Source organism: Oncorhynchus gorbuscha, linkage group LG23 (assembly GCF_021184085.1).
Source record: "Oncorhynchus gorbuscha isolate QuinsamMale2020 ecotype Even-year linkage group LG23, OgorEven_v1.0, whole genome shotgun sequence".
NCBI classification, from domain to species: Eukaryota; Metazoa; Chordata; class Actinopteri; order Salmoniformes; family Salmonidae; genus Oncorhynchus; species Oncorhynchus gorbuscha.
Window position 1 is genome coordinate 32485378 of NC_060195.1, and position 12159 is coordinate 32497536.

Below are 12159 nucleotides of genomic sequence, written 5' to 3' on the forward strand. Positions count from 1 at the left end.
GGGGCTTACAAAGTCTGCTGGAGGCCCTCCTGCTATTAATAATGAATGTGTGTGGCGAGACAGCGCTGTGGGTCAGTGGCTGGAGACTGTAGAGGTTGTTTACCATGTAGCAGGTCTGAGGCCCTGTCATTAGTGGCCCAGCAGGTTTTTATACCCAGAGAGGGTGTAAGATCATTTACTTTGCCCAAAATCTGTCCGTGTGAGATTAGCCCTTTTTTTGTATGGAGGTCTATGAGAGAGTGTCAAATTTTGTGAGGCTTATTTGATCGAATAGAAGTTTAGTAATGTTCAGGCTGTTACAAATGTACTGATATAAGTGGAGGTACGTGGCATTCCGGCAACTTTGAGAAAAACAACTTAGTTGTGCCTGTTGTTCATCTGCCCTCCCTATCTGCCCTCTCATTGGCTAGAATGACCTAATAACACTCTTAAGGGAACGTTCTCTAAAGTTGTGGGAACATTTAGTGTTAGCTGGGTCTAGCCAATCAGATCAGACGAAACAAACTCCCTATTCTGTCACTGAACAAAAAGCTGAAGACAGTTTTTAACCCGCAGACATTCAGCTATCAGGTCTCTCTGAGATATGTTTGGTAAGTGGAGGGAATGACTATATAAGGCACGGTGTACAGCTGTTGTGTCAAGCTTTTGCTGCTGCTTTTGCCTCTGCTGCAATGTGTGCACACGTGCCTAAGTGTGTGTACTGTGGTCAGAGCCTCAGAGGAGTCTAGTCAGCAGATGAAGCTCATGCCTGATTGGTTACAGGGGTAACGACTTAATGAGATGAAGCATGTACACAAAACACAGTTCCAGGATATGTTCTTCCTGTTATGCAAAACATTTCAAGTAAAACAAATCTATTGAGCAAAAAATAAATACGCCACAGAGTGAAAAATATTTGTCAGTCACATTTTACATTGACTGCCTAATACTGGGACTCACTGTTTATAAACATGTTATTTTATGTAATCTATAGTGTTGTGGTTAAAAAGGTGGGCGGTGAAAAAGCATGCCTTTTTATCATGAGTAGACAGACTGTGATTTGGCTGCACTGCAAAAGATTTCCTGCCCATGTCAGCTCATCTGTGAGAAAACCACACACAGACACATAATCACAGCCCCTTGGAGTGTGAACGGTTCCATTAGACATCAAGGCCATCTAGTGGCCATTGTGATGATGTATCAATTTGTAAATATGTTACAAGGCAGCAATAATATTGTAACAAAAAAATGTAACAGAGCTACATTTACCTCATATTGCATGTTTGATTCCCATGGAAAATGATTGTGATAAGCTACTGTCATTGTTAGATTACATGAAACATTATTGTGATAAACCTCTGTCACTGTTAGATTACATGAGACATTGTGTGCCCTACAGTACAGCGTGATGTCATTATGCGCTGTGTGTCTTCTGTGCCAATTTGAATGTAATATTCTATCTAGAATTTCATGTGGCTCCTGTTTCCGAGGCTTTCTCCTGAGAACACCAGTGGACATGTTCTGCTTGTGAACTGAGCTGCTACTCTGAGAACACTGCTGTGTGAATTGGATATTCTGTCATGGACTAGTGCAGCTTGGCATCATTTCTATGGTGGCCAGTGATTTAGGTTGTTGAACATTGTTTACATAACCATGTGTACAGTAGCTACAACCTTTTTACCACTGTTAACTGATAAAGCGCTCTCTGCCATCTTCAGATTCAACCATATCAATAGTTTTTATTGCAGTCAGTGACGTGTCTTATTGCACTTTTATGGACTAGTTGTATGAACTCAAAATGGCCTTTTATTGCTATGTTGCAATTTGTATAGAGAAAGGCAATCTTTTAAAAATGTTAAGTAAATAAAAGTGATTCACCTGAAACAGGATAAAAATGAATATTGAAAAGATCTACTGTAGGTGGAAGTCTGGATCTAGTTCAACCAAGCTTGAGGGAAGAAAGAGGGCCAGAATGTTCATTTCTCTGACTGACTTAGTGTGTGTGTATGCAGCTTCATGGAGACTGAGCAGATGCAGAAAGCTGAGACCTGCAGGAGTTGTTTAGCACACCCCAGGCAGACAGACGCTCACGCGCCTGCTTTCTGTGTCGAACCAGACTGTGGCAGACTACACACAGGTCTAAAGATGTCCGACAGCTGGTAGGCTACTGTGTCTGAATGCCAGCCAGGTCAGTCACATAGTTCCATGACATGTATTTAAGAGTCCATATGCATTTATATTGTGTATTGTAAAACAAACCCAATGGTGGAGACCATATGGGCTTACGGACATTTTATGGGGTATGAAAAGGGGAAAGGGAAAGGGGGAAACCTTGTCAGTTGTACAACTGAATGCCTTCAAATGAAATGTGTCTTCCACATTTATTCCAACCGCTCTGAATCAGAGAGGTGCAGGGGGCTGCCTTAATCGACATCCACGTCTTTGGCGCCCGGGGAACAGTGGGTTAAGTGCCTTGCTCAGGAGCAGAATGACAGATTTTTACATTGTCAGCTCGGGGATTCGATCCAGCAGATACACAGTATACAGGCAATTCACAGACCCAATGAATAGTGCTTCCTCAAAGGGATATGAATGCACTGCAGATACAGCCCATGTTCCTTAGTAACCAGGTACCAAAGCCCAGGTTATATAATCACACAGATGACACTAACTGTTGTCCAAAAGATTTCAAAGAGTAAAGACATTAGCAACTTTTTTTCTTCTGATTCTAGGTAAGTTTAGATGTACTTTTAGACAAACTGGGTGCAAAAATGTTGGTTTGTTAGTAGACTGTGGTGGCCATCTGTAAGTCAGACTTTTTTTAAAGATATGTATTTTATTGGATTTTCTCACACAAAAAAGTCACACATTCTTATAACAGGATTACAGTAGTAGTTGAACAGACAATTTCGTAAACAATGTCAAGTTGTTAGACAGCTGTGCATTGGTGTTGATATAAAAACATGTTCTATATCTAAACTGATGCTAATGAGATGTGTTTACACAGACAGCCCAACTCCAATCAGTCTGCTGTCCTTCAACACCCATGATCTAAATGGCCCTGGAGTCTTCTGGAGTTTATTGACCCGGGTCACCTGACAGTGACCTTGGCTAACTTGGCACCGGTCGTTATATAAGTCTATGGTTTGCACCTTGGCTCTGTATCACAACGAGTTCTTCTTTCAGGTGGGAACTAAGGAGAAGATGGTGGCTGCTGTGCTCACCTTGTTCTGTTTCACCACAATTGATGACCAACTTCTGCAGCTGGGACAACCAAGATGCAGCAACCCATCAGGCAAGAAAAACTCTCTCAAATGGATTAACTCGGTCTGCAATTACTTGCGATTGCAAATATATAATACTGTCACTTAAATTGCTCCAGGACTATATCTCACATTTTCACACAGGAAAGTCAATGCACTGGTGGTCGGTCTTGACAAAGCAGGAAAAACATCCACAGTCAGTGAATTAAATACACACCAATAGAAATATAACACGGTAATCTGGGTTGTCTGACATAAATTGTTCTGTCTCTATCTGCAGTGCCCCCAATGGATGAGGGGTTAGACTTGTGGGTGTGTCCGGATGGAGCTGAGAGTGGAGAACTTTCTGGTCACCCTGCTTGACATCGGTGGGGCCCTGGAGGTGCGGGGGTCCTGGGGGGATCTCTATGGGGAGCTCCATGGGTTCATCTTTGTGGTGGACTCCAGTGACCAGCAGAGTATTAAAGAGGTCCAGGAGTATCTGACAGACCTGCTGAAGCAGCATAAAGTGGTGGGAAAACCACAACTGTTGGAAGGACTACTTCTTATATCAAGTTTGAATTCATGGAAGTAGAATATTTGATCAATGCCAAAATAAAAGTTACAGCTGATTTTATAACTTTGTTATTCAAGGTTCTATGAGGTGTATAGAACCCATGAGGTGACAGACGATCTATATTACCTAAACCCATTAAAACCTCAGTGTGACCATTTACAGTGGGCAAGGATGGACAGCAGCGAAGCTGATTAGTGCTTTCAATGTCGTTTTTCCTTTTTTGAACCAACTGATGAAATGTTTTGCTCTGTTGTGTTGTAGGCTGGCCAGCAAGCAGGACAAGATGAACGCCCTGCTGGGGATTGAGATAATTGAGATCCTTTCTCTGGAGAGACTGGTGAACCAGAGCCGCTGTCTGTGCCACATTGTCTAGTCTAGTCCTTGTACACACAACTAGACAGAGAGACAGACTGCCAATCAGCTAGCCAGCCATCCAGCTAGCCAATCAGAGATACAGATTATGTTAATTATGTACAAGAGACCGATAGATACATAGACAGACACAAATCCATAGATTTGATTGTGTTGTGCTTTTCTGCTCAAGAAGCCCTGTTCAGTCTTCATGGACCAGCTGAGGTGGACAGACAGAAGACGCTGTGGGGTCTTTGCTGGCTGCTGCATGCCGTCAATCTGGATTACCCAGAACTCTGTTCTTTCATAATCAGGAACATCAGGGACAGGAGACCTCTGGCACCAGATGAGGGACAACCGTGGGAAGACGGAGAGGCTGCAGCAAGCCCAAAGATGAAAGGTAAGAGAGAGACTATAACTCTGTGCCTTCAGTTAGACTCCTAGAAAATCATCTGTCTTGGTCAATGTGTAGAGATTACATTGACAGAATATGTATCCATAAACTATTTCAAAGACATTGCTTAGCTACGTTAGCGAAAGCATTGTGGCATTGATATTTTTTAATGTAAAATGTTGTCTCTGTGTAGGATACGTGGCAGCAAAAAATAAACTTGATAAAGTACAACGCCTTCAAGAAAAGGACCAAAGGCCCAGACCCCCTTCCTACAACCCATTTGAGACATTGACAGTTTTAGTTGCAGATCCATTTGATCTTGATAAGATTCCTATAGTTTCAGTACAGTAAAGGTGTTATGTGTGAACTGATACACATTTTGTATTTTAGGATAATATGAAGAAAAAGAAGGGAGGCCTGCCCTGCCTGCAAACCCTCCACAACCTCATTCTATTACCTCATATCTTACATTTATGGATTACAACTGGAGTTTCCATCAGCTTTTGAAGGACAATTAAAAAAGACCTGACAGCACATTTTTCTTAGTAGCAACTGTGTAGGAATTACAAAGCCAATACACCTCTGAGAAATGTGTGTTTATTTTATGTTACCAAAATATGTTATATATGAGTGTCAATATTTATTTATTAGTGGTTATTTAATTATCTGTAGTAAAAGTAAACAATTGTTTACAAACATGATCAATGTACGGTCAAACTATTTCAATTCCTCGTAAATATAAAGAGTTGACCTGTTTATATTGCAATTTTGATGGAAAGTAAAACTTGATTTTATAAAGTTTCTTGGCCCCTTTGTTATGTTATATGTTATATGTTATTATAAGTTGCTCGCTTCGAGGCAAACAACATTGAGGCATGCATGAGAGCATCAGCTGTTCCCGACGACTGTGTGATCACGCTCTCTGAAGCTGACGTGAGTAAGACCTTTGAACAGGTCAACATACACAAGGCTGCGGGACCAGACGGATTACCAACACTTGTGCTCCAGGCATGTGCTGACCAACTGGCAGGTGTCTTCACTGACATTTTCAACATGTCCCTGATTGAGTCTGTAATACCAACATGTTTCAAGCAGACCACCATAGTCCCTGTGCCCAAGAACACAAAGGCAACCTGCCTAAATGACTACAGATCCGTAGCACTCACGTTCGTAGCCATGAAGTGCTTTGAAAGGATGGTAATGGCTCACATCAACACCATTATCCCAGAAACCCTAGACCCACTCCAATTTGCATACCACCCAAACAGATCCACAGTTGATGCAATCTCTATTGCACTCCACACTGCCCTTTCCCAACTGGACAAAAGGAACACTTATGTGAAAATGCTATTCATTGACTACAGCTCAGCGTTCAACACCATAGTACCCTCAAAGCTCATCACTAAGCTAAGGATTCTGGGACTAAACACCTCCCTCTGCAACTGGATCCTGGACTTCCTGACGGGCCGCCCCCAGATGGTGATGGGTAGGTAGCAAAACATCTGCCACGCTGATCCTCACACTGGAGCTCCCCAGGGGTGCGTGCTCAGTCCCCTCCTGTACTCCCTGTTACCCACGTCTGCATGGCCAGGCACGACTCCAACACCATCATGAAGTTTGCAGATGACACAACAGTGGTAGGCCTGATCACCGACAATGTCCAACGAGACAGCCTATAGGGAGGAGGTCAGAGACCCGGCCGGGTTGTGCCAGAATAACAACCTATCCCTCAACGTAACCAAGACTAAGGAGATGATTGTGGACGACAGGAAAAGGAGGACCGAGCACGCCCCCATTCTCATCAATGGGGCTGCAGTGGAGCAGGTTGAGAGCTTCAAGTTCCTTGGTGTCCGTATCAACAACAAACTAGAATGGTCCAAACACACCAAGACAGTTGTGAAGAGGGCACAACAAAGCCTATTCCCCCTCAGAAAACTAAAGATTTGGCATGGGTCCTGAGATCCTCAAAAGATTCTACAGCTGCAACATCGAGAGCATCCTGACCGGTTGCATCACTGCCTGGTACCGCAATTGCTCGGCCTCCGACCGCAAGGCACTTCAGAGGGTAGTGCGTACGGCCCAGTACATCACTGGGGCAAAGCTGCCTGCCATCCAGGACCTCCACACCAGGCGGTGTCAGAGGAAAGCCCTAAAAATAGTCAAAGACCCCAGCCACCCCAGTCATAGACTGTTCTCTCTACTACCACATGGCAGGCGGTACTGGAGTGCCAAGTGTAGGACAAAAAGGCTTCTCAACAGTTTTTACCCCCAAGCCATAAGACTCCTGAACAGGTAATCAAATGGCTACCCGGACTATTTGCATTGTGTCCCACCACCCGCCCAACTCCTCTTTTTACGCTGCTGCTCTATGTTTATCATATATGCATAGTAACTTTAACTATACATTCATGTACATACTGCCTCAATTGGGCCGAACAACCAGTGCTCCCACACATTGGCAAACCGGGCTATCTGCATTGTGTCCCACCCACCACCCTCCAACCCCTCTTTTACGCTACTGCTACTCTCTGTTCATCATATATGCATAGTCACTTTAACCATATCCACATGTACATACTACCTCGATCAGCCTGACTAACCGGTGTCTGTATGTAGCCTCGCTACTTTTATAGCCTCACTACTGTATATAGCCTGTCTTTTTACTGTTGTTTTATTTCTTTACTTACCTATTGTTTACCTAATACCTTTTTTTGCAATATTAGTTAGAGCCTGTAAGTAAACATTTCACCTATTGTATTCGGCGCATGTGACAAATAAACTTGGATTTGATTTATTTGACTGTTGAAAACATTACCCACAGAAAAGAAAGTTTGTGAAAGGAAAATAGCATTATGAGAGATTACAACACCGTGTCAATTTGAGGAAATAACAAGTACAAAATTGAACTGTACAATGGGCAAGCTTCATTCAAAGTTTACCATATGCCTTGAAGTATTCTCACTGTGCTTGTTCACTTTGAAGATGATAATGCTTCATTGCTTGACCCGGACTGCTCCCTGCAGTCCATACAGTATTAGGACAAGCTCCAAACTATTAGCCATACAGGTATGTTCCCATGTTTCCTATTTCACTACTAGGCTATTAGTATTATTTATGCATGCTAACCTTGATGTTACATTTTTGAGGATTTTTTTTATTCTTCTTGTTTGCCTATGATCAAATAATATTCAGATGACCTGATAATATTGCTTGGTATATGGGCCCCATAAATGGGCATTTGGACCCTGTGTACATTTTTGTCGCTTTTCCAGAAGCCCATCCCCCCTAGCATCTTCACAGGAACGAATAGTCAGTGTTTCAGTGAATACACTGAATAGCGGCCGCGGAGAAACTAGCTTGGTGGCGAGAACGGGACATACAATACCGAAGATGGCTTCACCGAGGACGATAACCATTGTGGCCCTCTCTTTCGCTCTTGGTCTTTTTTTCGTCTTCATGGGCACCATAAAGCTCACACCAAGATTAAGCAAAGATGCTTATAGTGAGATGGTAAGTAAAACCTTTAGCAACCATAAACTGCAGCTGGAAGCGAAAGCCATTGTTCTGCCAATACGGACGCATTCAGGCTCTAATAATGTGCTGTGCGCTGCTGACCCACATTTGTAAAAGATCATGAAATAAAATAGCCTATAATATCTAACTGATAAATACGATTTGATTGTATGTATTGTTTCAATCGTGGGAATGAATTTACCCAAGCAAGCAATTAAATGATGGAGCCTGCTGCATTATTATAGCCTATAATACATTCTTTATTGAAGTATACTGATATAAATATATTACGTTTGTCTATTTTTCTATGAAATATTTAATTAAATTAAATATTACCTTTAGGCACAATTAAAATCGAAAGAATAGGCTACAGTTTATTCGGCTACAAATACATAGGCCTGTTTATTTGAAATAGCGACTAGGCATATAACAGTAGGCCTACACGTTTGTCCAGTACTAGGCCTATTTTATGGAAAATTATCTGTTATTATTAGCCTATTATTTATTTTTTTAACTGTTTGAAGGTACATTTTTGCTATAGGCAATGGCGGCGCGATCGAGCAAATTCTGAGGTGCACCTGCCTGTTTTGTGTGGATATTGACTTTGCTTATTAGGCTACCAACGATGTTAATGCTCATCTGTGCTCTCTGCTCCTCATCCATGTATGTTCTACTCAAAATTCTTATTCCATGGCGAATAGGCCTAATAATTACATTTCAACGTTTTGGTTGATTTAGTATTTTAAGGAATATCAAAGACTGGTTTTGGTGGTGTTACTGCAGTAGGCCCACATCAGGCCCAAGCTCTTCCTTATTCCACATTTTCCATCCGACAGGAAAAAGGCATTTCGGTGATGGTTGTATATACTACTTACAATTATAACTCTTAAAACTGTATAGGTCGACTATTTTGATAAAATCAACAACAAAAACGTATGTGTCAGTGTCATGATTATAGACAAACTGGTAGGCCTAGACATGTCCCTATTGGCTCTGAATGTATTGTCTCATGAGGAACTGAAACTTCCTTAGAACAAATCTGAGAAATGATATACTGTAGTCTATAGTGCGCCACTAATAATAAATGAAATGACCTCTTTTGCATCTATGAAAATGAATGTTCTCTCTCTTTTCAGAAACGGGCATACAAGAGCTATGCCAAGGCCTTGCCAGGTCTAAAGAAGATGGGCATCAGCTCGGTGCTGCTCCGAAAGATCATTGGCTCACTGGAGGTGGGCTGTGGTGTGGTTCTGACATTGGTGCCAGGGAGACCCAAGGATGTGGCTAACTTCCTGCTCTTGCTGGTCATGCTGGCGGTCCTCTTCTTCCATCAGTTAGTAGGAGACCCCCTGAAACGATATGCCCATGCTCTGGTCTTTGGTATTCTGCTCACCTGCCGACTGCTCATTGCCCGCCAGAGTGAGGACCGACCTGAGCGGGAGGAGAGCAGGGAAGAACATATCAATGCCCAGGAAAATAACAAAGTCAAGCAGTCCTAATCAGGTCCAACCATCCAGTCTGGGCAGAGTGACAGCAAAATGGAACCTTGTGCATTTCTTTGGATTGGAGCAATTCAGATTCAAAAGAAACACAGTCGCCACAAGGAGTGATATATCCACCCAGTCAACCACCCACCTGTCCCCTCTCCCACCCTTTTGGCTGACTGGTTATTGGTTTCACCTGCTTTCCCCTTGTCCTGTATCCCAACCTTGACAGTGGACAATCATACTTGTGGCAACTGTAATCAGCTCAACTCTTTTGAAAAAATATAGGACCTTTGTCTCACCAGCCAATTGGTCCTTTTTCTCATTCCCTCCCATTTTTATTTAGCATCTATCAAAACATAAGATGCAGCATGCCTATGTTTTTAGTTCGTTTTTGGCACAAATACCAATTTGAGGGACTTTGTTGGCTTTGAGAATGGTGATGTTTTCCACTATTGAAGATTGGTACTTTTGTATTGATTTTAATTTTAGGTAGGAAGATAATGATATCTCTTGAATTCAATTGTTATTTTACAGTAATTAAGCATGGTTCATAATTAAATGGCTTAAAACAAACTCATAGCTTATCAGCACTGTTCAGAGATATATTGTAGTTGAACATTGACTCACATTTATTTAAATACATTATACAGTATCACATATTTCCATTGGTATTAGTAAAATAAGAATCATTTTTTGTGAATTCGTATTAGTTTCGTCCAAGCTTTTTCCTGATGATTAGATTTTCTTGTAACTACTCTTAGGCATGACAATGTACCCCTTTTCCCGAAAGAAAAACCAAACTGTCCAATGGCAAGTCGTTCACTCATCTCAAATTGATTAATCACTTTGTTGGACCCAACACTGTTGTTCAAGAACTCATGTGGAGGAGAGACCTATGGGAAGGCATTTTTCTAGCAATTATGTTGAAACATAAATCTATGGTTGCTAGCCTAGTGCTCTCTATGTCTCTGGACCACAATCAATAGTCCAGCTGCTTTGTCAAATGACATATCCAATAAAGGACTTGATCTTTGTCTCGTAATAAAGGACTTTGTCTCTCTTCACATCCAATGACAATAAAGGCTTATGTTTATCTGTGAGTCTATTTTTCTCTGGGATTTTTAACACTATTCTGTTGAATTACTATGTTATAAAAGTATTCCTATGAGTATAACCATTACCACTGGGCTATTCTTGTAATAGAAATGTATTTGATTAAAACAAGAAGCTCCCGCGCTGAGGTCTGTTCAACGCTGGTCCGACCAATCTGATTCCACACTCCAAGACTGCTTCCATCATGCATTCGCATGAAACTGAAAGCCCGAACCACCGCTTTTAATCAGGACAAGGTGACCTGAAACATGACCGAATACAAACAGTGTAACTATTCCCTCCGCAAGGCAATCAAACAAGCTAAGCGTCAGTATAGAGACAAAGTAGAATCTCAATTCAACGGCTCAGACACGAGGTATGTGGCAGGGTCTACAGTCAATCATGGATTACAAAAAGAAAACGAGCCCAGTCACGGACCAGGATGTCTTGCTCCCAGGCAGACTAAATAACTTTTTTGCACGCTTTGAGGACAATACAGTGCCAATGACACGGCCCGCAACTAAAACATGCGGACTCTCCTTCACTGCAGCCGACGTGAGGAAAACATTTAAACGTGTCAACCCTCGCAAGGCTGCATCCCCAGCCGCGCCCTCAGAGCATGCGCAGACCAGCTGGCTGTTTACGGACATATTCAATCAATCCCTATCCCAGTCTGTTGTCCCCACATGCTTCAAGAGGGCCACCATTGTTCCTGTTCCCAAGAAAGCTAAGGTAACTGAGCTAAACGACTACCGCCCCGTAGCACTCACTTCCGTCATCATGAAGTGCTTTGAGAGACGAGTCAAGGACCATATCACCTCCACCCTACCTGACACCTTAGACCCACTCCAATTTGCTTACCGCCCAAATAGGTCCACAGACGATGCAATCTCAACCACACTGCACACTGCCCTAACCCATCTGGACAAGAGGAATACCTATGTGAGAATGCTGTTCATCGACTACAGCTCGGTATTTAACACCATAGTGCCCTCCAAACTCGTCATCAAGCTCGAGACCCTGGGTCTCGACCCCGCCCTGTGCAACTGGGTATTGGACTTCCTGACGGGCCGCCCCCAGGTGGTGAGGGTAGGTAATAACACCTCCACCCCGCTGATCCTCAACACCGGGGCCCCACAAGGGTGTGTTCTGAGCCCTCTCATGTACTCCCTGTTCACCCACGGCTGCGTGGCCATGCACTCCTCCAACTCAATCATCAAGTTTGCGGACGACACTACAGTGGTAGGCTTGATTACCAACAACGACGAGACGGCCTACAGGGTGGAGGTGAGGGCCCTCAGAGTGTGGTGTCAGCAGAGGGAACACCCCCCTATCCACATTGAAGGGACAGTAGTGGAGAGGGTAGTAAGTTTTAAGTTCCTCGGCATACACATCACAGACAAACTGAATTGGTCCACCCACACAGACAGCATCGTGAAGAAGGCGCAGCAGCGCCTCTTCAACCTCAGGAGGCTGAAGAAATTTGGCTTGTCACCAAAAGCACTCATAAACTTTTAGATGAAC

The 12159-nt window shown here is 42.9% G+C and overlaps 1 protein-coding gene and 1 long non-coding RNA gene across 2 annotated transcripts; both read left to right on the plus strand.

Annotated features, from left to right (window-relative positions):
- Positions 1 to 3528: 3528 nt before the first annotated feature.
- Positions 3529 to 5344, plus strand: LOC124011066. Its single transcript, XR_006834542.1, has 2 exons — positions 3529 to 4549; positions 4737 to 5344. It is a non-coding gene; the product is annotated as an uncharacterized LOC124011066 (long non-coding RNA).
- Positions 5345 to 7838: 2494 nt separating this feature from the next.
- On the plus strand, positions 7839 to 10643 carry LOC124011278 (novel acetylcholine receptor chaperone). The gene is made up of 2 exons (XM_046324487.1): positions 7839 to 8053; positions 9193 to 10643. The coding sequence occupies exons 1-2, from the start codon at positions 7934 to 7936 to the stop codon at positions 9553 to 9555; spliced, it is 483 nt and encodes a 160-aa protein (XP_046180443.1). The 5' UTR covers positions 7839 to 7933; the 3' UTR covers positions 9556 to 10643.
- Positions 10644 to 12159: the final 1516 nt, after the last annotated feature.